The following is a 27,912-nucleotide window of genomic DNA, read 5'->3' on the forward strand; positions in this document are numbered from 1 at the left end:
GACCTCAGGGAGACCATTCTTTGACTGGTCTCCCTGAGGTCAGTGATTGTTTCGTGATGTTGGTCTACTAGGCATTGCTCCCACCTAGCCAGAATCCTACTCCACACTGATGAGTGGCAACACCCCGAAACAGCTGTCGGTGGATGGATACCTGGCCTTGGTATTTCCCTTGTCATATCTGTAAACTCGTAAAGAGCTGGATATTGACTTAAAGGGCCACTTAATATGGTGTTAATGGTGGTTTCCGAAAGGAGCCACTCCTTGGCTGGGTCCTTCCCTGGAGGAAGATCTGGCTAGTCCCGTGTTCGAGACTCTTAAGTGAGGCTCCACGGACTTTATTTGCATATTCTTATTTCCCAGGGAGCAATGCACCTAGGATTTCACTGATTGAGCGCCTTTGCCGGCTGCCGCAGTGTTTTCTTTGGCTGGTCTCCCTGAGGTCAGTGATTGTTTCGTGATGTTGGTCTACTAGGCAATGCTCCCACCCAGCCAGAATCCTACTCCACACTGATGAGGGGCAACACCCCGAAACAGCTGTCTGTGGATGGATACCTGGCCTTGGTATTTCCCTTGTCATATCTGTAAACTCGTAAAGAGATGGATATTGACTTAAAGGGCCACTTAATTTGGTGGTAATGGTGGTTTCCGAAAGGAGCCACTCCTTGGCTGGGTCCTTCCCTGGAGGAAGATCTGGCTAGTCCCGTGTTTGAGACTCTTAAATGAGGCTCCACGGACTTTATTTGCATACAGCTATAAATGTGGCATTCTGTCTACCTGGGAACCCCCACCTAGTGCCACTGTGCTTATTAAATGGCTGCTGCTCTTTCAAGGTGACTTGAGGACTGCAACCAGGGCGAGATACCTGAAACAGTGGCGGAGATTTGACGGTGAACCTGGAGAAAGTGAATGCAGCCCAGTCTGGGTTTTTTTTATATAACAATCTGCAGCCTGCGGAGAAATTTAATTATATGGGAAGAACCCCATTAAAAGGGAGTTTGGGGGTACAATAAGAATATTCAAACTATGCACAGGTGCTCAAGGCATCCTTAACATGACCAAACAATTCAGTGCACCTTCCCATCTACTTGTTTTGTATCTATCCTTAGGCTAGGTTTACATTGAGTTAGGACAATCCGTTTTAAGGATCGGTTAAACAGATGCACTAAAAATGAGCCCCAAATTGTCTTTTTGTGGTGTATTTTTGCCATCGCGTTAACGCATGTGGCTGCATTAGGTTGAATTGCGTCTGCCTGCATTTGCAGTAGAGTTCTATGGCAGAACGAACGCTTCCATTCACTGTGCGTTAACCGTACCGGACCCGAAAACGTGATAGTTCGCGTTGGAAGGTGCGTCACAAATTAACGGACCATTGCAAACGCATGCCGGTTTTGACATGCGTTAGGATCCGTTACACTAATGGAAGTCTATGGGTGCGTTAACATGTCTGTTACATTGCGTTAGTGCCGCTTACAAACGGATCCGTTAAACGGATTGCCCTAACGTAATGTGAACCTAGCCTTAACGCCCTCTTCATTTATTAACCGCTCTGGCTCTGTAGAAACGAGAAGAGGATGCAAGTAGATGGAAAATAAGTTGTTGGGAAGGTGCCCTGAATTGAATTGCTTGGCCACGGCACAGGTGTACTGAGCACCTGTGCTTGGCTTGAGCAGTCATTTTGCGGTGACAGAGTCTAGTACTATACATGGACAATGTTGAGATCGTGATTGCGATTTTCTTCCCCCTCATTTCAATAATAGCACATTTCCTTTCTGTAGCCTTTGTGCTATGAATAGAAAAAAAACTTGCAATTTTCATTTTTAGCAAAAATCGCTTAACATGTGAGGCAATAACTACATTTTTGCTTTCTTATTTCAGAATTGTTTAAACTTATCAGTTGGGCATTTATTTATTTATTTTTTTAAGAAAATGGAAAGGGAAATTTTTTAACCTAAGAACAGGTCCAAACCACGTCCTATGCAGGCTTTCATTGTAGATATAAGAGAAATGAAATGTTTGCCAGCTTTACAGTGTCAGGAATGAGCATTTGTGTCTACTTCTCACACACAAGTGAGATATTTTGCACTAGCATTTTAGTAACTGTGACATAGTTGCAACATTTTACACACATGGTCCAGACATGATTACATTGTATTGCTTCCTGCACCTTAAAGCTTCCTTACAGTAGTGAGTAAAACTTACCGTACTTAGGAAGTCATATTTTGCTATTCAGTTTTATAAACAACATAGTATTAGGCATTGTTTATATAGCACCCTCATATTCCGCAGCGCTTTACAGATATTATCATCGCTGTGCACATTGGGGCTCACATTCTAGATTCCCTAAAAGTCTTTGGAGTGTGGGAGGAAACCTACGCAAACATGGGGAGAACATACAAACGCCTTGCAGATGTTTGTCCTTGGTGGGATTTGAACCCAAGAACCCGGCACCGGAAAGCAACAGTGCTAACCACTGAGCCACCGTGTTTTAGACTATTGTGTTACTTTTCTCTCCATCTTGTATAATAGTAATAATAATAATAGAAATAAAATTACTAACTGTAGTTAAGGACCTTTCACATGGAGCAAATTGGGTAAAATATTGTAAGAGTATAATTGTGGGCACAGTTAGCTCTGATGCCTTGCAGTGCTTGCAGCCCTGGGATCAAATCTGCAAGGAGTCTGAATATCCTCTCTGTGTGTACATGGGTTTCCTCCGGGTTGCCCAGTTAGGAAATTTAGATACAGAATTTAAATTGTGAGCCCAAAGTTGATTTCCTTGATGATGTCTGTAAAGCGCTGTGGAGTTAATGGCGCTATATAAAACCTCCCCAAGACCTCCTTCTCTCCTCCACACTTATTCGCTCTTCACCCAACCGCCTCCAAGACTTCTCCCGAATAGCCCCCATCCTCTGGAATTCTTTGCCCCAACACGTCCGGCTATCAACCACACTCGGATCCTTCAGATGGAACCTGAAAACCCACCTCTTCAGGAAAGCCTACAGCCTGCAATGACCCCGCTACCTCCTCACCACTACTGGAGCTACCGCCTCACCATCACTGGAGCTGCTGCAACCCCCCAACCTGTCTCCTTCCCCACCATCCTGTAGAGTTTAAGCCCGAATGGGCAGGGTCATCTACCCTCTGTATCAGTCTGTGATTGTTAGTTTGTTTACTGTAAGTGATATCAGTATTTTGTATGTAACCCCTTCTCATGTACAGCACAAAGGAATCAATGGCGCTATATAAATAAATAATAATAATATAAGTGAGTAAAATAAATAAATTATTGTCTAGTGTAAACATGTACAGCGAGAAATTGCTTATCGTTGATGAAATCTTTAATTGCTTGTAAATCACCCATAGACTGTAACTGTCCAGGAGATCCTACTCCTACGGCCTCTTTCACACTTCAGTTTTTTTGCGTCAGTCATAATCCGCCAATTTTTGAAAAAAAACGGATCCGCCAAAAAAGGGGCGAATCCGTTTTTTTACCCCATAGACTTACATTATTGGCGGATCTTGACTCTCTCGTTTTTCCGGGCTCAGGTTCCTTTAAAATTCAACCTTTGCCGGACCCGTCAAATCCGCCGACGGATCCGTTTTCCGCCATTTTCGCGGCTTTCAACTGATCTGAAAAACGTACGTGTGAAACAGGCCTACTCTGCAGTGTAGCGCAGTTACATGCGATTGTGTAGCTGCTTGTGCGTTGGGTCTGGCTGTCAGAGGCAGAGAGGGGACTAACGTAGCGCCATGTATGATTAAGAGGAAGTGCTGACTGCCCTTCCTTCTCCATACTCCATGTGATCACTGCGTATAGGGAGGATTTGCTGGGTCTTATGAGACCCAAACAGCTCTACTAAGCAGCGAGGAGGCTGCATTTCCTTTGTTACTGGGGCTCATATACAAGGGAAACAGGATGAAAATAAAAAAACTTAAATATTGAATCGTGTTCCCAAGGGTCTTTTATGACCTTATGAGGTGCACAATGTTAAAAAATAATGGAAAAATAAAATTAATAAACAAGTACAAAAAAGAATAAAAATGCCACATTCAATCCATCTGCTGCTACAAGCCCAACCCCTAAATAAAATGTGTCTGATATATAAAATAATTGCTAAAGAATGACACAAATTGCTAGAATGTATTTTAGTGTGGTCCTTTATAGCCATAAAAATAATTTTAAAAAATCACTTATTTCCCTATTGGTTGCACCCTATATCATCAAAAAAAGAGAATGTGACAGGGACACAAAAATGAAGACCCATGTAGCATGAAAAAATTACATGACCATCCGAACGAGAGAGAAATGTTACAGCTCTTTAAATTGCATGGACGAAAAAAAAAAAATGTGCCTGGTTGGAAATGGTGAGTAAATGACCTGATCTTGAACTGGTGAAAAAAATACTTCCAGCTATTTTTTTATTTCCTAATCTCTTCCAAGTATGGTTTCAATGCAGTGTAATTGCATCAAAATAGTTAGGGATTACCATCTTCTCCGGAATCCAAGCCGCTCCATTCCTCTTCTGGATTTCCATTCTATGGTGGCTCACACACAGTCTTATGTGTGGGGTGGTGCTGCTTTCCCAATGTATGTCTATGAGACTCAGAGCATGACTCCATAGGCTTACATAAAGAATGCACATATAAAGCTGTCACGTTTGATATGAGGTCACGTGACCTAGGAGAGGATCGTTTTGGTGCTGTAAACCATAGAAGAATGTGATCAGTAAGAATTATAATGCACTTATCCTAGAATGTCATCAAAAAGTTTATTTCAGTTCTTCAATGCAAAAAGTGAAGCTCATATATTAGATAGAGTTGGCCTACTGAAATGTACCGTATGTTCAATAAATGCACTCAATACTTGGTCAGGGCTCCTTTGGCATCATTTACTGCATCAATGCGGCGTGGCATGGAGGCGATCAGCCTGTGGCACTGCTGAGGTGTTATGGAAGCCCAGGTTGCTTTGATAGCAGCCTTCAGCTTGTCCGCATTGTTGGGTCTAGTGTCTCTCATCTTCCTCTTGGCAATAGCCCATAGATTCTCTATGGGGTTAAGGTCAGGCGAGTTTGCTGGCCAATCAGGCACAGTGATACTGTTGTTTTTAAACCAGGTATTGGTACTTTTGGCAGTGTGGACAGGTGCCAAGTCCTGCTGGAAAATGAAATTTCCATCTCCAAAAAGCTTGTAGGCAGAGGGAAGCATGAAGTGCTCTAAAATTTCCTGGTAGACGGCTGCGCTGACTTTGGTCTTGATAAAACACAGTGGACCTACACCAGCAGATGACATGGCTCCCCAAACCACCACTGATTATGGAAACTTCACACTAGACCTCAAGCAGCTTGGATTGTGTGTCTCTCCACTCTTCCTCCAGTCTCTGGGACCTTGATTTCCAAGGTCCAGTGTGAAGTATCCACAAATATCTGCTGGTGTAGGTCCACTGTTTAAAAACAACAGTATCAGTGCCACTCAAGCCAAGCAAAGAAGTTAAAGGTTCGGTTTCAGGTTGCGTGGACTGATCTATCACAAAGAGACTTATATTTGCAGTGAACATTGGCCGCAGACTAAAATTATCTGGGATCACTGGGTATTGAGGTATAAAGGAAATCTGTCACCAGTTTTTTTTCTCTATAAATGTGTGAATAGCACAATGTAGGGGCAGAGACCCTGATTCCAGCGATGTATCACTTACTAGGCTGCCTGCTATCTTTTTGATAAAATAACAGTTTTCTCTGCTGTAGATCTACAGTTCTCTGAATGCAGAGCTCTGTATAAGCCCATCGCCACTACTGATTGTGTACACAAAAAGCTGCCAATCAATGTTGGGGTGGGGTTATACAGAGTTATGCAGCAGGCTTGCAGGCTTACTAGTCCTCTTGTGATAATCTCCTGCCGATAAAACAGTGATTTTATCAAAACTATATCAAGCAGCCTAGTAAGTGTCACATTGCTTAATCGGGTTCTTTGTTTCTTCATTATTTTGCTCTCAGATTAGGAGGCAAAATCCTGGTGAAAGATTTATTCAATGGTATGTTCAAATATAATCTCATCAAATCTGATTACTGGATAATGTTGGCCATTTTGAAGGTCATTCTCCTGTGTTCCGCTGGGTGATCATAACTGCTCTAAATGGGAAAATTGCTCGCCTATTGCCAAGGTAGCTAGAGTGTCTGACCTGCTTATCCAAGAAATGAATATTCATGGAGACGGAATAGGTTTTAGCCTTCTTTATGTAATTTAAAGACTGTGTCTATAAATGTTATTATACAGGGTGGGCCATTTATATCGATAAACCTAAATAAAATGGGAATGGTTGGTGATATCAACTTCCTGTTTGTGGCACATTAGTATATGAGAGGGGGAAAACTTTTCAAGATGGGTGGTGACCAAGGTGGCACAGGCTTCCAGTATCCATTGTCTCAGATACTGCACATCTCGTATCTTCACAGCATAGACAATTGCCTTCAGATGACCCCAAAGATAAAAGTCTAAGGGGGTCAGATCTGGAGACCTTGGTGGCCATTCAACTTGTCCTCTATGACTGTTACGGTTCTGCAGCACAGGACTAGGGTAGGAGGGGGAAAACTGACCCTGCACCGCGACTAGGCTGATACCCTATGATGGAGTGGGCAGCCCATTCCTTGCGAATAGACCCACCGACGATCCTAGGCTAATCTCAAGCGAAGACCTATAGATAGGGGGAAGGGGGTCCCTGAAAGATATACGGACTGGGTACAAAAACGGATCACCTCCAAACAGAAAACACAAATAAGGCTGCAGAAACAAACTGAAAACAGAAACTAAGACTAGCAGAACCAGAGGTCCCAGAACAAGCCAGGCTTCAAGCGGATTAACACTGTTGTCCAGCAAGGAATGGGAGACAGGTGCAGGTTAATAAAGGGTGGTACAATCACCTGACCAAAGGCAAACCCAGCACCAGGGGGAAAAGAGCAGCAGCCAAAACACTACAAGAAAATGGCGGATAGTCACAAGCAGAGCAGACTCTAACAACGACCAATCCACTTTCCAGGAAACTGTTCATGTAGGAATGCTCAGACCTGACACCTATAATTGATGGTATAGTGTGGTATATGGGGTACAGAGATAGTGGGGCAATTCTTCATCAGTGCAAACCTCAATGCCACTGGATATCTGAAATTGCTACATGATGATGTGTTGCCCTCTTTATGCACTGAAGACGGCACGTTCCCTGAGTTTTTCCAGCAAGATGGTGCACCACCACATTATAGGTGTCAGGTCCGAGCATTCCTACAAGGAATCTGACTCCCTTAGACTAGCATTTCTTATGTGGTGTTGCTATCAGTGTGTCAAGAGTGGGAGAAGAGGGTTGCATTGACAATCCAACACAATGGGCAGCACTTTGAACACATTTTATAAGTGGTCATAAACTTGTAAATAACTCATGAAAGAATAAAATTATGTTAAAACCAAGCACACCATTGTTTTTCTAGTGAAATTCTCAATAAGTTTGATGTGTCACATGACCCTCGTCCCATTGGAAAAAATAAAGTTGGATCCAAAATGGCGACTTCAAAATCGCCGCCATGGTCACCACCCATCTTGAAAAGTTCCCCCCCTCCCATATACTAATGTGCCACAAACAGGAAGTTGATATCACCAACCATTCCCATTTTATTTCGGTGTATCCCTATAAATGGCCCACCCTGTATGTCTGGACATATTCTACACTTTTCTCTATATTTTAATAACATTGTTATCTCTGCCAGACATTTCCACATATAGATAGGATGAAAAAAGCTACAGAGAATGCATCCTAAGCATCCTTGAATTATAGGAACGTTTTACAGGAAATACCTAAGGGTTTTATAGATTTTATTTCCATTAAATTATCATATTCTACATGAACAACATGCTGGGACATTAAAGGGGTTGTTCACTTTTGGGGATGATTTTTATTTTACTTGAATCTGTGTATTTGGGGCTGAAAATAATTTCTGCAATTGTCTTTCACTCAAATTCTAATGGCTTATTGTTTCCCTGCACATTTGACTTTGATGTGGTCTGTGGTCATACATCTCTTGGAAGGAGCGCAGAAAAAGACTGCTAGAAAGGAGTCTCAATCTCCCTGTCAGACCATTATATCAGGCCGACAGATGGATTCTCAGTTACGCCAGCAATAGACAGCACAACGCAGACGCTACAGAAAGCAGATAGCTCAACCCTTTTGGAATTCCCATTTGCCAAGTTTAATGAATGTGTCTAGAAAATTTGATTTAAAGCAAATGTATTTGCTGTGAATCTCAAGTAGTCTAATGGCCTTGGAATGGTATTTAGTACATTTTGCCACCAATACTGTATCTGATCTGATTTATTATTAATATAACCTAAAGGTTAGAGGAGAAGGGAGAGAGGGTGGAAGCATTAATCATTACACTGGCACTGCTGCCTCTCCCTATTGATCGAACTTAATCTTCTTGAATGGACCAATGTTTTTCAAGAAATTAGACTTGAATTCGATCCGATCATAGCTGGAAATTATGCAAAATCATTAATGAAACCCAATTACAAACATTATGTTTAACCTCAATTATAAGCAATTGAGTAAGAATAAAAACCCCCAATGGTGAATAAACGCCCTTAAGTGTGTTAACATTTGGGTTAGATTGTGTTGATGTATTTGTGGGTATGTAACGTATGGATTTGCATGTGTTCTTGAGCTTGACCTGGAGTTAGAACTTGCATGGTGACTTCATTCTGTTCTTCTTCCAGTGTTCGAAAATAAAGATAAGATAGTGATCATCATGGAATATGCAAGCAAAGGAGAACTCTATGATTACATCAGCGAGAGGCGAAGACTGAGTGAAAGGGAAACGAGGCATTTCTTTCGTCAGATTGTTTCCGCTGTGCACTACTGTCATAAGGTAAGAAGGCAACATGTTTGGATTTGCTAGGCTCACTCTTTGGCTGAAGATTTGGTGGTTTTGGATTCACATCTCCTTTGTTGTAAAAGGTGATTTATTCCTCAGTCCTTCAGCATGAGGTTATGCCGCCATATTTCACATATCATATTGCTCGCCATATGCTGTGTATTTTTTCTCTTTAGTCAAGCCTCTGTTTTTGCTAAGGGGGTCAGTAAAGTGTTGTTCTGCTATAAACTGCAGACCCCTGCAACATATAAAAAAGTGAATACAGATTTAGCCCTTAGCAGATAGAACAAGACAGGGGCTGCTGCAGAAATCCAGGCTAAGTGTATTTTTAGTTTTCCGACAGTCAGCCCAGACACTGAAAATATCACACACACACAAAATTCATGGATGCTTTCACTGTGCAAATATTTGTGCAGATAAGAAGCCTTTCAGATCCTGCTGACCTTTCAGGAACAGTACTGGAGTATACAAAGCTTTAGTATTTTATGGCCGTGAAGTATGAAGATAACTGCATTTGCAGAAACCCATTTCATGGTGCTGAAAATACAATTTATGGCGAGAAAGTAGAAAATAGGCGGACAGCTATGTTTTTCTTATGACTTCTTTCTTTCTTTCTATGTAAGATGGAAAGCTCGCATGTGCTGTGAATACGGCCTAAAGATCTGGGCATAACACATCAGATAACTTTTAGTTATTATCATTTATTATTTTAGCACCATATATTCCATGATTCTTTACATGTGAAAAGGGGTATAAATAATAAAAACAAGTACAGTAATTTTAACCAATAAAAGTCCCGACTGGTACAGGAGGAGAGAGGATCCTGCCTGCGAGGGCTCACAATCTACAAGGAATGGGTGAGGATACAGTAGGTGAGGGGAGAGCTGGTTGTGAAGTGGTTTGGTGGATCGGTGGTTAATGCAGGTTGTAGACTTGTCAGAAGAGGTAGGTCTTTAGGTTCTTTTTGAAGATTTCAGATGAGAGTCTGATATGTTGCGGTAGAGAGTTCCAGAGTAGGGGGATGCGCGGGAGAAATCTTGTATGCGATTGTGGGAAGAGGAAATAAAAGGGGAGAAGAGAAGGAGATCTTGTGAGGTTCGGAGGTTGCATACAAGTAAGTACCGGGAGACGAGGTCACAAATGTATGGAGGACATAGATTCTGGATGGCTTTGTATGCCATGGTTAGGTTTTGAACTGGAGTCTCTGAGTTAGCTAAAACACATTATTGCTAACAAGTAACGGGTTTGTATGACACTATAAAACAGGGTTACAGCTTCCACCCTTTCCCATGTCCAGTATGACAGCTTGCACACATTCACTTGAATGGGGCTGAACTTTTTTCTAATCTCATACAGCCCCTTTAATCCTCCAACTCCTTAACATTTAGATGTGTCTTGTTACCACATATTTGGACATGGAGATATCATTATCTTATGAGTTCAAAATACAAATATATGATCACATAATGATTCTGCTTTATGTTTGGCACGTATGGCAGGAAAATCTCCCAAAATGTGCGCAAATGACATTTTCAAACCCACAGGGTACCGTGCACAAGGAAGGAACACCACACAGTATACACTTTGAGATGCCTTGGTATCGTAGACTATAACTACAGTTTTTAATATAGCTGACAAAAAGTTAAATTTACACATATACTCACCTGCCTGTGTGCCAGAAGAATACTGTTAGACCCTTTTAAACCACCATTTTTTCCCTTGAGCATGGCAGGAAAATGCTGTAGCCAAAATAATGCAAGAACCAGTCCCATAATTTGCTGTAGGATTGTTCACACTCATCCAGTGTTTGAGCTGCTACACTAGTACCTTGAAAGAGAGAAGCAGATTAGAAAACTCTGCGACCTTGTTTCATTATTGGGAGTTTTTTTAAGTCCCTTTCCTTTTTTCTTTTGTGGTATTAGCTGCTGTTTTGGTGCTAAAGCTTTCAAAATGAAGCACGCGATTCATGATTTTGGCACAAAGTCAAAACTGGTCTTTTTTTCCTGTCTTGAACTGCTTTTTTTGTGAGTTTTCGGTTAAAAAAAGTTGCACATTTTGAAAAACTTGGTGGCAAAATTGCCACCAATTTCTGGCGGATTCAAAAATATACCAGGAGGGTTGACTTAAGTGAGCTGTGACAAATTTTGCAAGTTTTTAAAAAGTGGCAATTGATGAATCAGGTAAAAATATCTGGAAAAGCTAAACTACTCCCACAATCTGAGCGGAACAAAAGAAAACAGGTGAGCACATATAAAATAGACAGCAAAGAAGGAGCAAATAGAAGAATGAATTGGGTGCAAGTGAAAACAAGGCACTAAACACACAAAGCTGGACAAAAAACAAGCACAAGACAAAGATGAATCAGGGGGCCTTCAACTTGGGTCCTTTTTATCCAGCTCACACGTATTGAGCAGCAACTGGTGTAAAAAGACTGATGACAACTAATGCCGTTTTAACATCAGTTAGACATAAAAAACAGATCAGGATGGCACAGGTGTGTTGGACCTCAATGGATGTATTCATCATGTGGAAGCATTCCCATCTCATATGCTAAACCAGTGGTACCGAATGTCTCTGACCTTGAGAGCCACATTCAACTTTGAGAGGGTTGCAAACCGCATTTGCGTCTAAGGGAGAGTTGCGAGCCACATCCAGCTCCTGCTCCTCTCACAGTAGTGACACACAGATCCCCCATTACAGGTATAATGACAAAGTGTTTCCACAGAAATCACACTGAGGGAGTATACCAAGATCCAGAGGTTCCCACAATACTCCCATTCAGTATTCTCACATTAATCAATCCCACCACGCTGTTACAACCAGCTTCAAACACCTCCTCTGACAGTTAGCATCAGCCCGCCTCCAGCTAGATACTTAAATTATCTCCAACCACCCAAGGCCAGAATATGCACATTCAGTTCTGCTCTTTTGTGCAGGGCTACTCACAGAATTCACTATCTGGAGACCTGCTCTTCATAGTTGTTTGCTGGACCTGGTGCTAACACAACAAGCTGGTAGGCAGCCATGAGCCACACATCATGACCCGCCAGCCACACATCATGGCACGAGAGACACACTTCATGGCTCGCGAGTTACACATCATGGCTAGAGAGCCACACACCATGGCCCATTGGCCAGACATCATGGCTCGTGAGCCCACACCATGGACCGCGAACCAGACATCATGGCCCGCAAACCAGACATCATGGCTCGCGAGCCACACATCATGGACCTTGAGCCACAGGTTGGGAACTTCTCTGCTAAATGCATAACTAAAAAACATCATGAAATGTATATTTGCTAGTTTGAAAAGCATCAAATAGGTAACTAAAATGCATAATGTCTTGCTGTTTGTCCACGTATCTGAATAAGTTTACACTCAAGTCTATGGAAACATGAAAGAGTCGGAGAGCACACTGATGGCGTCTTGGTTGCATCCTAGTGCTGTCCGTTTTTCTGTGTTTCATTGGAGAATCTTCATCAGTTTTTTCTTAATAAGAGAAACACTGAACTGACATTCGGACCAAACACTAATGAAAATTGGTCTGTTTTTTTATGTATGAGAAAACAAGTGTCCTAAGTGTCACTTTTCCTATCTCAAATGAGAAAGGGAAAGTAATGCTGAGCAATGCATACATGTCCTAGGTCCATCCTCTCCTTTATTATTCATTTAGGTCAGTGGTTTGCATTCTGCATATTATGTTTCCAAGGAACCAAGTGACAAAGTTGTATTTGCATTATCTCCCTGTTTACATGACTATCTGCCGGCTATTCTTTTTATAGAGGATCCTTCCTGCTGTCTCGCTCACAGACTAAACACCACAAGACACTTTTCCTCGCGGGGCTAAGATTCTTATGTGCCAACTGAAAATGTTAAAGCTTGGATAATCTTAACTCTCCACTATAACACATTTTTCCTCCATAATCAAAGCATATCTTTGTGAAATGTTTATCGCATATCTGAGAGGCACCCAAATGGAATTAGACTTGCACTTCCAGATCTTGGCACTAAGCTGCAGATTATATTACTCCTGCACACTACAGACCAAGGGAGTTGAAATAAGGTACTAGAAGAATCTTCTGTTTCATATACTTTGTAGGAGGATGGATTCCACTCATTCTTGTCTTAACCGCATAGCACGTGACTAATAGATAGCCTGCTCATAGACGTCAGGTTGGTAACAGCATAGTGAAGGGATTACTAAAGCCATTATTTTTCTATATTATTTCATTCACCGTATTCATTTTTTATTTATCCAGAATGGTGTTGTACACAGAGATCTCAAGCTGGAAAACATTCTTCTAGATGAAAATGGTAACATTAAGGTAAGGAAGATTTGTTTCTATGGAAGTTTTAATAATGTTATAAAAGAAAGTAGCACTTTAAAGGGAATTTATCATCAAGTTTTTGTAATGCAATCTGAGAGCAGCAGGGACAGAGACACCGATTCCAGCGATGTTACTCCTACTGGTCTAAACGCTTTCATTTTAATAAAATCACTGTTTTCTCTGCTGCAGATGTAGCAGTTCTCTGAATGCTGAGCTTTCTATAACCCTGTCCACATCACTGATTGGCAACTGAATGCAAATCAGGGGTGGGGAGGGGTTATACAGAGCAGGAAGACTGCATGGCACCAGACAACTAGTACTCTATTGGTAATCTCCTGCTAATAAAACAATGATTCTATTGAAGCTACAATAAGCAGCCCAGTAAGATTCCTGGAATCAGGGTCTCTGCCCCTACATCATGTTGCTCTCAGATTATATAGCAAAAACCTGCTGATAGATGTAGAGCAAGTGATTTTAATAATCTTTCAAATATACCGTAAACATGAAATCCAAAGGAAAACCTTTAAAAATAGAAAATCCCTCTATGCTGTTTCTGAAGGAATTGTGTATTCAGTTCCACAGATACTGAATACACCTTTCTAAAGGTGGGGGTGGAAGGCTGCACAGCATGCATGCTCCTGACTGAATCCCATGCCCTGTATGTCAGTGTAGTTAGTAAGTCGTTAGAAATTTTGGTTAGGACAGTTTCAGTGGAGTGGTGGGAATGGAATCCACATTGTAGGTTGCTGAAGAGTGAGTTGGATGAAAGGTAGGATGAATGTTCAATGTGGACGTGAAGTGAAAGAGAGTAGCTATATGGGTTAATGGCTTGACGTAAAGGTTGGGTCAATGTATGGCTTCTTCAGGATAAGTCTGATTATTGCATTATATAAAGCAGAAGAGAAGACACCAGAGGTTAAAGAGGTTGCCCACTACTCGGACAACCCCTTCTGAATCCATATGTTTTTCCCCTGTAAACTAATAACATTTATACTCCCCTCCGGTGCCGGCACTGTTCCAGCAGTGTCGGCACTGGCTTTCCCAGGGATTGCGTGACATTATGTCATGCAATCCCTGTGGCAGATCAGCACTGTCTTCACTCTCCCTCCTTTGGAAATATCAGATATCTGGTGGAAGTGAGAGCTTGATTTATCTGAAAGAGAGTAAAGCCAGTGCTGAATAGCTGAAAGGATCACAGTGTCTATAGTGTGTCCATCTGCATGAGTGACTGTGGAGAACGATTGTAGGATCAAAGGATGAAGCAAGTGACAAGATTTTGGAGGCTGCTTAGTTTTGGGTGTCATTGGGTTTGTTGAAATCACCGTCGATGACAGTGAGAATGTCAGTAGAGTGAAAGTGTAGAAGCCAGATGGAGAAATGATAGGTAAAGGAGGTAGCAGCGCACTGGGGTCGGTATATGTTGACCACTTGAATGGAAGTCATCTGCAGCTAATTAGTGGGTCCTGTTAAGCTATGTACCCACGATCCTAAAGTAGAAGCGCTTTGGATGCAGCATATGTTCGCTTCTCCCAAAGCGCTGCCTTCTATTGAACACATGTGAATCCACATGTGTTTACTGAACCGTGCGCATTCACCGTGTCCAATACATTCTATCGATTAAATTTCTGTTGCGGAGACTGGCGTCTACGCAAGAAAGATTGATATGCTGCGGTCTGGAAAGATGCCCCACATGTCAGTTTCTGTTAGTAATCCGCTGGCGCATAGTGGACATGGGATTTCTAGAAAATATGCGGCGTCAACCCTGTAGCAATTCCTAATCGTGGGAACTTACCCTTATAGTTTTGTACTGTGTTTATGCTTCTTGTCGATTTCTAAAAAAATCCAATAGTACCACGGTTATTGTGTAGAAATCTTTTGTCACATATAAATTACTCCTTCTGTTTAATAACAAGTATTACATTTATACCCATAAATCACTCAAAACTAACAGTTCACTACTGGCACCCATATGTAGTCATGTAGAAACGTGCAGTATTCATCCTGAATCTCACACTCCCATGCCAGCAGCCAAGTACAAATGTGCCACCCACAGCACTTGCACACATCATGTTCTGTACACACCTCATCTCTTCCTTCTCATCCCACCTCCAGTTGATTACAAAGCGTTGTTATCGCTCATGTATCACATTCTGCCCCAGTGCAGCCTGCCAGCCCTGTCCAGCACGCTCTCCACTTTTTTGGATACAATCATTATTTCAGTGGATACGCTCTTCGTGTGGTAACCTGAAGTGACCTTGGCTCTCATAATGTGATTCATTATTTTAATGTCATCTTAATAGACTTACAAATCGCTGTCCAGCAAACAGACTGCTTTGCATAATTTTCAACATAATATTTAAAAATGCAGAATGAAAGCTTTTCTGACTAGCACATGTCGAAGATCTAGTTGTTGTTGCAAATTCCTGAGTCAGAAATGACAAAAATAGTGCAATAGTTTGTACTGTGCGTAATGCTAAGTATGCAAATATCTCCTTTTTTAATCGGGGACAAGGTCAAGTCAACCACTGTGACAGAGTAAGAAAACAACTGCACCTTGTACATTCAATGAATGGTGAACGTGCATGAACACTTTTGTAATAATTAATCCTAATTGCATTTTTCCAATAACATTGCCAAATTAAACATTTACCTGAAATAGTTTTCTCTAAAATAGAAGTAAAGTTTATCAGACGTAGAAAATATAAGCTTTTCCCTAAGGGCTTATTCACACTACCATATTTTGGCGTTGTCTCATTTCCGATTTACAAATGTACGTCCATATTCCTATATTGTACGTCCATATTCCTAGATTGTACAGAGGTTTTTTTTTATCATATTCTCTATGAACTCGAACAGGGGATGCTAAAATCATTGATAATGTTAACATAAGTTACCATATACTACTCATGTAACACTGTTATGATGAGTCACCGAAGGAGGAAAAAACAAAATACCAACTAAGTCCAGAAAAACCAGAGAGGTTGGCAGCTATCGGATTGCAGACCCCTGAACCTATCCACATTAACTAGCAGTAGCCGTGGGGGGTTCCTACGGTGCCCTAGACCCCTCGATCATAGCCGGAGAACTACATAGCCTAAAGACAGAAAGGGGAAAACTAAACTGCCCCAGAGCAGACCCCAAAGCAATAGGCAGCCCCCAACATATAATGACGGTGAAGCAAGATGAAAACACTAACACAGATAGAAAGATAGGTTGAGCAAATGATGGGGCCCAAGCTAACTACATAGGACAGGATAGGAAAGCTGCTGTCTGCCATCCGCAAAAACCCTATCAAAATGAGCCAACCGACTGATAGGAAAAACAGGCCCTGAAAACGCTAGGCTTCAAAAGACTATATCAGCACTAAAGTATATTCTGAAGACAGAGCAAAAGATCAACAGATCAGAGACAAAAATGGAATTCAGCTCACCCCCGGCCGGGGATGGCAGAACTCCCAAAAAACAAGGCAAAACAAAAACAAAACTGAAGAGTACAAAGCAGAGCAGAAAAACTTAGCTTTGAGATGCAGGAATCAGACTGGTCTCCAAGAATCCAGAAGGAAAATCACCAGCCAGGAAGAAGGGCGTCGGCAGCCTTATATCCAGTCCTCAATTCCAGCCACCCAGTCATCATCTAGCTGCCCATGTGTTTGGTAATCAGCCTCACTACCTTCCTTCACCAGAGGAGGGAGTTCATCAGACCTCAATGGTGAAGGGAAAAATGAACTCACAACAGTACCTCCCCCTTGAGGAGGGGTCACCAAACCCTCATCCATGCCACCAGGGCGATCCGGGTCAGCCCGATGAAAGGCACGCACCAATCTTTCGGCATGAATATCAGAGGCAGAGACCCAGGAATTATCCTCCTGACCATAACCCTTCCACTTAACCAAATACTGGAGTCTCCTTCTAGCCAGACGGGAATCCAGTATCTTCTCTACCTCATATTCCATGTTACCTTCAACCAATATAGGGTCAGGAGGTGCCACCACAGGAACTACTGGTTCAACAAACCTCTTCAACAAGGACTTATGAAACACATTATGAATTTTAAATGTGACAGGAAGAGCCAACCGAAAAGAGACCGGATTAATAATCTCCAAACTCTTGTAAGGTCCAATAAATCTAGGCTTAAACTTAGGAGAAGCCACCTTCATAGCGATATTTTTTGATGACAACCAAACCATATCACCCACCTTAAACTGGGGACCAACGGTCCTACGCCGGTTGGAAAACCGCTGGGCCTTTTCCTGGGAGAGAGACAACTTATCCACTACTTGGTCCCAGATCTGGTGCATTCTCTCCACCACAGTCTCAGCACCTGGGCAGGCAGAAGGCTCCACCTGCCCTGAAGAAAATCGAGGGTGAAAACCAAAGTTACAAAAAAAAGGTGACATCAAAGTGGCAGAACTAGCTCTATTATTTAAAGCAAATTTGGCCAAGGGCAAAAATGAAACCCAATCATCCTGATCGGCAGAAATAAAACATCTCAAATACGACTCCAAAGTCTGGTTTGTTCTCTCCGTCTGCCCATTGGTCTGAGGGTGAAACGCAGAGGAGAAGGACAACTGAATTCCCAGGTTGGAACAGAAAGTCCTCCAAAATCTAGACACAAACTGAACTCCTCTGTCAGATACAATGTTCTCAGGAATCCCGTGCAAGCGAACCACCTGTTGCAAAAACAAGGGCACCAACTCAGAGGAAGATGGCAACTTAGGGAGTGGTACAAGATGGACCATCTTAGAGAATCTATCACAAATCACCCAAATAACAGTCATTCTCTGAGAGACAGGCATATCAGAGATAAAATCCATTAAAATATGGGTCCATGGCCTCCTGGGCACCGGCAAAGGCATCAACAAGCCACTAGAGCGAGAACAAGGTTTAGACCGGGAGCAAGTCCCACAGGATTGCACAAAATTCCTGACATCATGAGACAAGGCGGGCCACCAAAAAGACCGACTCACCAGATCTCTAGTACCAAAAATACCTGGATGACCAGCCAATGCAGAGCAATGAACTTCAGACATCACTCTCTTCCTCCACTGGTCAGGAACATACAACTTTCCACTGGGACAACGCTCAGGTTTGTCCTCCTGAAACTCTTCCAGAGCACGTCTCAAATCGGGCGAGATGGCAGAAAGAACTACCCCCTCGCCTAAGATGGTAGCAGGCTTAGTCACAACAGGAGAATCAGCAAGGAAACTCCTAGAGAGGGCGTCTGCCTTGACATTCTTAGTGCCCGGAAGAAAAGAGACCACAAAATCAAAACGTGTGAAAAACAAGGCCCACCTACCCTGTCTAGGATTCAAGCGCTTGGCCGACTCCAGGTAAATCAAATTCTTGTGGTCAGTAAGGACCACGACTTGGTGTTTGGCTCCCTCCAACCAATGTCTCCACTCCTCAAATGCCCATTTCTAGCCAACAGTTCCCGATTCCCCACATCATAGTTACGTTTGGATGGGGAGAACTTTCGCGAAAAGAAAGCACAAGGATTCATTTTAGATGTCACAGGATCTTTTTGGGACAACACCGCTCCTGCACCAATCTCAGAAGCGTCCACCTGAAACGGGAGTGAGACATCAGGTTGCCGCAAAACCGGAGCAGAAGTGAATCTTCGCTTCAGCTCCTGAAAGGAAGAAACAGCCTCCGGAGTCCAATTCAGCACATCAGCACCCTTCCTAGTCAAATCCGTCAATGGCTTGGCAATACCAGAAAAATTAGCTATAAATTTCCGATAAAAATTAGCAAAACCCAAAAACTTCTGGAGGGCCTTCAAAGAAGTGGGCTGAACCCAATCATAAATGGCCTGTACCTTGGCCGGGTCCATTTCAATAGTTGACGGAGACAAAATAAATCCCAAAAATGAAATCCTCTGTACACCAAAAAGGCATTTCGATCCATTGACATACAGGGAATTCTCCCTCAAAATCCGGAACACAGTCCGAACATGTTCCACATGAGAGTCCCAATTCTTGGAGAAGATCAAAATATCATCCAGATAGATAATCAAAAATGTATTCACAAAGTCTCGGAATATATCGTTCATGAAGCACTGGAAGACAGAAGGGGCATTAGTGAGCCCAAAAGGCATCACCAGGTACTCAAAATGTCCCTCCGGAGTATTAAACGCCGTCTTCCATTCATCCCCATGCTTAATGCGAATAAGATTATACGCCCCCCTGAGGTCAAGCTTGGTAAACCAGCAAGCACCTTTAACTCTGGAGAATAGATCAGAAATCAGGGGTAACGGATACTGATATTTAACAGTAATTTTGTTGAGGGCACGATAGTCAATACAAGGCCTTAATGAACCATCCTTTTTAGCCACGAAAAAAAACCCAGCACCTAAGGGTGAAGAGGATGGTCTAATATGACCCTTCTCCAATGCCTCCTTAATATAGGATCGCATAGCCTCGTGCTCGGGTACAGATAAATTGAAAAGCCGACCCTTGGGGAATTTACACCCCGGGTTCAGCTCAATTGCACAGTCATAACTCCTATGAGGAGGCAAAGACGCAGACTCATTCTCACTAAATACATCATAAAAGTCAGCCAAATAGTCAGGAACATCATGCGACTGGGGAGAGGTGGAGAAAACAGGAGCATCACTAAGGGCACACCGACAACCCCAACTCACCACAGACAAAGATTTCCAATCCAGAACTGGATTATGAATTTGCAACCAGGGAAACCCCAGAACAATGGTATCATGCAAATTATGCAACACCAAAAATCTGCAATTTTCTTGATGGTCTGGGGCGACCCGCATTACCACCTGGGTCCAAAACTGAGGTTTATTCTTCGCCAAAGGAGTAGCATCAATACCCCTCAAAGGGATAGGCGTCCGCAGAGGTGTCATAGGAAATCCACAACGTTTAGCAAAATCCAAGTCCATCAGGTTAAGAGCTGCTCCTGAATCCACAAAAAGCCTTGGCGGAAAATGTGGACAGGGAGCAGATCAGAGTAATTGCCAGAAGAAACTTGGGTTGAACACCACCCACAGAAAACGTGTGTGCACAACGTTTCTCTCGTTTAGGGCAGACAGAAATAATATGCGAGGCATCTCCACAAAAAAAACACAGCTTATTACGCCTTCTGAACTCCTGACGTTGCGCCCTATACAAAACTCTATCACATTGCATAGGTTCAGACATTTGTTCAACAGGTGGCAACATCTCTCGTGTAGTTTTGCGTTCACGTAAACGCCGATCCACCTGAATGGCTAATGACATAGAATCGTCAAGACCAGAGGGAACAGGAAATCCCACCATAGTATCTTTTACAGTTTCTGACAAACCCTTCCGAAAGAGGGCTGCCAAGGCACCATCATTCCAGGTAGTAAGGACTGTCCACTTTCGGAATTTTTGACAGTACAACTCTGCCGAATCCCGACCCTGGCTTAATGCCAACAGGGTCTTTTCAGCCTGATCAATAGCATTAGGTTCATCATACAACAACCCCAAGGCTTGAAAAAATGCGTTCACATTATTCAGAATAGGATCATCAGGTTTCAAAGAAAACGCCCAATCCTGGGGATCGCCGCGCAGCAAAGAGATGACAATTTTAACCTGCTGCGCGGAGTTCCCCGACGAGTTAGGCTTCAAGGCAAAAAATAATTTACAATTATTCTTGAAATTCAAGAATTTAGACCGATCCCCCAAAAATACATCAGGAGTAGGAATCTTTGGTTCAGCAGCATGTGAATGAGCAAGATAGGCGGAAATTCCCCGCACTTCGGCAGCGAGCTGCTCCACACGATCAGACAATTGCTTCATCTCCATTGAGAGAAAAATTTCCCCTACGGCCTCAGAGATATAGAGGAAAAAATATGCACACAAAAAAAAAAAAAAATTCTGACACTTTTTTTTTTTTCTTTTACAATTCTCTCCTGCTATTGAGTACCCTAGGATCTGCGGTATGGCTGGTGATTCTGTTATGATGAGTCACCGAAGGAGGAAAAAACAAAATACCAGATAAATCCAGAAAAACCAGAGAGGTTGGCAGCTATCGGATTGCAGACCCCTGAACCTATCCACAACAACTAGCAGTAGCCGTGGGGGGTTCCTACGGTGCCCTAGACCCCTCGATCACAGCCGGAGAACTACATAGCCTAAAGACAGAATGGGGAAAAAACTAAACTGCCCCAGAGCAGACCCCAAAGCAATAGGCAGCCCCCAACATATAATGACGGTGAAGCAAGATGAAAACACTAACACAGATAGAAAGATAGGTTGAGCAAATGATGGGGCCCAAGCTAACTACATAGGACAGGATAGGAAAGCTGCTGTCTGCCATCCGCAAAAACCCTATCAAAATGAGCCAACCGACTGATAGGAAAAACAGGCCCTGAAGTCGCTAGGCTTCAAAAGACTATATCAGCACTAAGGTATATTCTGAAGACAGAGCAAAAGATCAACAGATCAGAGACAAAAATGGAATTCAGCTCACCCCCGGCCGGGGATGGCAGAACTCTCAAAAAACAAGGCAAAACAAAAACAAAACTGAAGAGTACAAAGCAGAGCAGAAAAACTTAGCTTTGAGATGCAGGAATCAGACTGGTCTCCAAGAATCCAGCAGGAAAATCACCAGCCAGGAAGAAGGGCGTCGGCAGCCTTATATCCAGTCCTCAATTCCAGCCACCCAGTCATCATCTAGCTGCCCATGTGTTTGGTAATCAGCCTCACTACCTTCCTTCACCAGAGGAGGGAGTTCATCAGACCTCAATGGTGAAGGGAAAAATGAACTCGCAACATAACACTTACTTAGAGGGAATCTGTCACCCTTTATTTGCCCTATTAGCTGCTGGCATAGACATCGGGGGCTTATCTACAGCATTCTGTAATGCTGTAGATAAGCCCCCGATGTAACCTGAAAGAGAAGAGAAACACGTTATATTATACTCACTGAGGTGGGCGGTCTGGTCCGATGGGTGTTGCTGTCCGGTCCGACGCCTCCCTTCTTCATGCGATGACGTCCTCTTCTCCCATCCTGAAATGGCTTCGGCGCAGGCGCATTGCTCTGCCCTGTTGAGGGCAGAGCAGAATTCTGCAGTGCGCAGGCGCCAGACCTCTCCCGACGCCCGCACACTGCAGGACTCTGCTCTGCCCTCAACAGGGCAGAGCAGTGCGCTTGCGCCGGAGCCATTACAGGACGGGAGAAGAGGACATCATCGCATGAAGAAGGGAGGCGCCGGACGGGCCGGCGACACCCATCAGACCAGACCGCCCACCTTCGTGAGTATAATATAACGTGTATTTCTTCTCTTTCAGGTTACATCGGAGGCTTATCTACAGCATTACAGAATGCTGTAGATAAGCCCCCGATGTCTATGCCGGCAGCTGAAAGGCCAAAAAAAGGGTGACAGATTCCCTTTAAAGGGGTTGGCCATTTTTGGGGACAATTTCTTTTACTTAAATACTTGTATTTTGGGGGTAAAAAAATGTTACAATTAGGATTCATTACAAATTTTGCACCATTTAGCTTTTACAGGCTCTTTGTTTCCTTGCACATTCAACTTTAATATGTAACCTAAAGATGGATACAAAATATCCATAAACCACTATTGCTCAAAGATAAAATCAATAAAGTTTATTGAACATATATTTAAAAGACATATATCACAAGCAAAAAATGACATATGCATGAGGTTTTTATGCAAAGAGGATGTGCCAAGCAACAGGAAAGCAATGGTGATATGTCAAAAAGGTCACACAGGACAAAAGGATCGCATTAGACCCCAGTACGAGTCAACCAATCATCCTGAGATTATAAACAACCATTTCAAGGAATTCTCCCTGCTGGGCTTCCTGTGGCGCCGACGAGCGACACGTGGACGCGGGCGGGAGGACGTCAGGATCGCCGCGTCTGACAGGTAAGTAGCGACCCCCGACCGCTGCTATGTCGCTGGTGAGATCTGCCTGTGTGGCAGCTCACTAGCGACCATTTAGCAATGCACCAGCGATCCATATCGTTGTCGGGGTTGCTGGTGCATCGCTAAGTGTAACGGTACCCTTAGTATAGTGAAAGGATTGATCGCTCAAGCCACACATGTGGCGCTAATACCAGTTCAGTGCTTACCCATGATGCAGTCAGCCAAGTTACAGACACCACCACAAAACGTCCCATGGCACATTTCGCCCACGTGCTTTCTCAAGTGTCACTTCCCTAATCAACTGTTAGGTGGATTCATAACTGGTTTAGTGATCGGACCCAAAGAGTGGTCATAAATGGCTGCACATCCAGTTGGAAGAATGTCTCAAGTGGAGTTCCACAGGGTTCTTTCCTGTGCCCTGTATTGTTCAACATCTTTACCAATGATTTAGATGAAGGAATTGAGGGTAAACTGATTAAATTTGCTGATGACACAGAGCAAGGAGGGATAGCTAGTACTAGAGAAGAAGATGCAGGATAGGAAAAAAGTGGTCAGATAATCCGCGCTGCGAATCACTATGAACAATTATTATTACAGTGGTCTTTATTCGACGCGTTTCAAAGTTTCACAGAACTCCTTCCTCAGGAAAAAACCACCAGGTCTTGTCGAATAAAGACCACTGTAATAATAATTGTTCATAGTGATTCACAGCGTGGATTGTCTGACCACTTTTTTCCTATCCTGCATCTTCTACGTCGGTCCCTCGTGGATCTGTGGTTTCTGCAGCAGTGAATCCTCCATGCTTATTACAACTACTTCTGGTGAGAGTATTATTTTTAAATTGATATACCTACACTGGATAATGCACTATTGCGCTATTTCTCTTCAATAGTATCCCTAGTACTAGAGAATAGAAAGAGAGAGGATTCAAGAAAAGATATAAACTGGAGCAGTGAGCAGCAACTTACTGTATGGTTTTTAACAGGGAAAAATGCAAAGTACTACATCTGAGCAAAAAAAATGAAAAAAGTATATACAGAATGGGAGGAGTAGGGCTAAGCAACAGCACATGTGAAAAAGACTTGGGTATACTAATAGATCACAGACTGAATATGAGTCAACAGTGTGATGCAGCAACAAAACAGGCAAATGCAATTATGGGATGTATTAACAAAAGCCTACAGTCTACAGTAGATCACGTGAAGTCATTATTGCCCTCTACTCCTCTTTGGTCAGACCTCATCTGGAATACTGTGTCCAGTTTTTGGCACCACATTTTAAAAAAGACATCAACAAACTGGAGCAAATTCAGAGAAAAGCGGTCTGCAAACAATGTCCTATGAGGAACAGTTACAGGATTTAGGAATGTTTAGCTTTCAAAAAAGAAGACTGAAAGGAGACTTAATAGCTGTCTCCAAATATCTCAAGGGCTGTCACATTGTAGAAGGATCATCTTTATTCTCATTTGCACAAGGAAAGACTAGAAGCAATTGGATGAAACTGAATGGGAGGAGACACAGATTAGATATTAGAAAAAACTTTTTGACAGTTAGGGTGATCAATGAGTGGAACAGGCTGCCACAAGATGTGGTGAGTTCTCCTTCAATAGAAGTCTTCAAACAGAGGCTGGACAGACATCTGACTGGGATGATTTAGTGAATCCAGCTTTGAGCGTGAGGTTATACCAGATGACCCAGGAGGTCCCTTCCAACGCTACCATTCTATGATTCTATGATTCAATAGCTGTTTATGTTTACTTTGTATCCATCTTTAGGTTATATACAATTTAATCCATTATAAGTATACATATATATACGTGTAAATGGAGAGACAAGTATAGATATTTCTCTAGCCAACATTACTATTTTTCTATGCTTTATGAATTTGTTTCTACATTCAACTTTAGTGTAGTCTGTGACAATCAATTCAGCTGAGGAGATCTCAGAAAAAGGCAGATAAAAGCTACAGACTTTTCTTTTAGACAGTCACAGCGATCTTGCAGACAGATTCCCAGGTAAAGACGGCGGCCATCTTCTCTTGTTAGTGCAGCTTTCCTCACAGACTACACAGCACTTCTGTCCATGGAATGACTGCTGGTGGAGGACCATATGACCAGATCACTTATCAATTCCTCCAATAGTAAAGCAGCTTTCCCATATGAGGTGTTTTACAATTGGAGTAGACTGATAGATTGTTCTGGTCACATGGTCCGCTACCAGCAGCCATTTTATGGACAGAAGTGCTGAGTAGTCTGTGAGAAAAACTGCACCAACAAGGGAAAGTGGCCAACTTCTTTACCTGAGAATCCGTCACTGAGCTCATTCTGACGGTCTGTCAGGAAACTCTGTAACTCTTCTGTCTTTTTCTGAGCCCCTGTCAGCTGATTTATGGCCATTAAAGTTGAATGTACAGGGAAAATGCCAAAAAAGCCAAGCTTTTCCTTTGTACCGGTTAGACAAAAATATATGCATTTAAAGGGAAGGTGCCATCCAAACAATTTTTTTTTGCAATTGAAAAAATGTAAACAATTAATGTTTACATTTTCTTGAAAAATATTATCATTTGTTTTTAATTTTGTAAAATATGAAAAATAATTTTAAACAGTTTGGCATTTCCACTTGTTAGCACTAGAGGGAGCAGCTACTGAAATTTGGCACAAAAACCTAGTGTACAACTAGCTCACATTACTGCCCTGCAGTAATTATGGGCAGAATCTGCTGACATGGGTGTGGTGTCACTCCTCTCCTCCCCTTCTGGGTGTTTGCTAAGGGAAAAGAGAGGATGACATCTAGGAACACAGTGAGCAGCCATTTTGATGGGGCCTGCAAAGTTACTGACTGTCTTTGCATGTAAAGTCTGGATCAGAACAGGCCATCAATCAGCAGAAATGTTTCCTGGATTTCTGTGGAGCAGACAAGCAGACATCCATGTGTATAAAACACAGTGCTCTATGTACAATCCCTGGCACCGAACAGGCTACCCCCCATAGACAAGCACACTGCTCTCCTGAAATACTCTGTGCTGCTGTCACCCTGCTCCTTCCACCATATATCAGGCCCCTGTCGCCTCACTTTCACACATCACCAGGACAGGATCTGAGGAGAGGAATGGGGTCTTGGGTCACCAAGGATGGCAGGCAGCAAGGATTCTGGGAGCAGGGTGACAGCAGCACAGAGTATTTCAGGAGAGCAGTGTGCTGGTCTATGGGGTGGCACAGAGGGAGATATATGGGGGAGACGCAGGGTGACAGCACCACAGAAATCCAGGAAACATTTCTGCTGATTGATGGCCTGTTCTGATCCAGACTTTGCATGCAAAGACCCCATTCCCCTCCTCAGATCCTGTCCTGGTGATGTGTGAAAGCGAGGTGACAGGCACAGTCCGGGGTGACGCTGGGAAGCAGGATGGGGGGAAAAGTAGCCATACAGTAGCGCTCCCCTGACTGCACCTAACTATTACCCCTGACCCGTGTGCAGGTGCTCACGGACCCTAGAATGGGTCCCCTTTTAGCAGATAATACTGCCATAGTGTTCACACATAATGCCGCCATATAGTTCACACATAATACCGCCATATAGATCATACACAATACCACCATGTAGATCACACATAAAACCTGCAGGGTGACAGCAGCACAGAGTATTTCAGGAGAGCAGTATCACACGGGATAGGATTAAATATGTGGCTCAGCAGGCAGTATCACACGGGATAGGATTAGATACATGGCTCAGGAGACAGTATCACACAGGAGAGGATTAGATACACAGCTCAGCAGACGGTATCACACAGGATAAGATTAGATACACAGCTGAGCAGTCAGCATCACAGAGGATAGGATCAGATGCACAGCTCAGCAGTCAGTATCACACAGGAGATAATTAGATACAAAGCTCAGCAGTCAATATCACACAGAATAGTATTAGATAGACGGTTCAGCAGACAGTATCACACAGGATAGGGTTAGATACACAGCTCAGCAGTCAGTATCACACAGGAGAGGATACACAGCTCAGCAGTCAGTATCACACAGGATAGGATTAGATACACGGCTTAGCAGTCAGTATCACACAGGATAGGATTAGATACACAGCTCAGCAGACAGTATCACACAGGATAGGATTAGCTACACGGCTCAGCAGACAGTATCACACAGGATAGGATTAGATACACGGATCAGCAGACTGTATCAAACAGGATAGGATTAGATACATGGATCAGCAGACTGTATCAAACAGGATAGGGTTAGATACACAGCTCAGCAGTCAGTATCACACAGGAGAGGATACACAGCTCAGCAGTCAGTATCACACAGGATAGGATCAGATACACAGCTCAGCAGTCAGTATCACACAGGAGATAATTAGATACAAAGCTCAGCAGTCAATATCACACAGAATAGTATTAGATAGACGGCTCAGCAGACAGTATCACACAGGATAGGGTTAGATACTCAGCTCAGCTGTCAGTATCACACAGGAGAGGATACACAGCTCAGCAGTCAGTATCACACAGGATAGGATTAGATACACGGCTCAGCAGTCAGTATCACACAGGATAGGATTAGATACACAGCTCAGCAGACAGTATCACACAGGATAGGATTAGCTACACGGCTCAGCAGACAGTATCACAGAGGATAGGATTAGATACACGGATCAGCAGACTGTATCACAGAGGATAGGATTAGATACACGGATCAGCAGACTGTATCAAACAGGATAGGATTAGATACATGGCTCAGCAGTCAGTATCACACAGGATTGGATTAGATACACAGCTCAGCAGTCAGTATCACACAGGA

General features: G+C 43.0%; 1 protein-coding gene across 1 annotated transcript in view; it reads left to right on the plus strand.

Moving 5' to 3' along the window:
- The window catches only part of NUAK1 (NUAK family kinase 1), a 179,085-nt gene that overhangs the window by 137,805 nt on the left and 13,368 nt on the right, over positions 1 to 27,912 (plus strand). The window contains exons 3-4 of the mRNA XM_073556955.1: positions 8,752 to 8,903; positions 13,170 to 13,235. Of these exons, the coding sequence (XP_073413056.1) occupies positions 8,752 to 8,903; positions 13,170 to 13,235 (218 nt within the window). The remainder of the gene's footprint in view (positions 1 to 8,751; positions 8,904 to 13,169; positions 13,236 to 27,912) is intronic.

Source organism: Dendrobates tinctorius, unplaced genomic scaffold (genome assembly GCF_039654945.1).
Source record: "Dendrobates tinctorius isolate UK_male_01 unplaced genomic scaffold, ASM3965494v1 ptg000241l, whole genome shotgun sequence".
Lineage (NCBI taxonomy): Eukaryota > Metazoa > Chordata > Amphibia > Anura > Dendrobatidae > Dendrobates > Dendrobates tinctorius.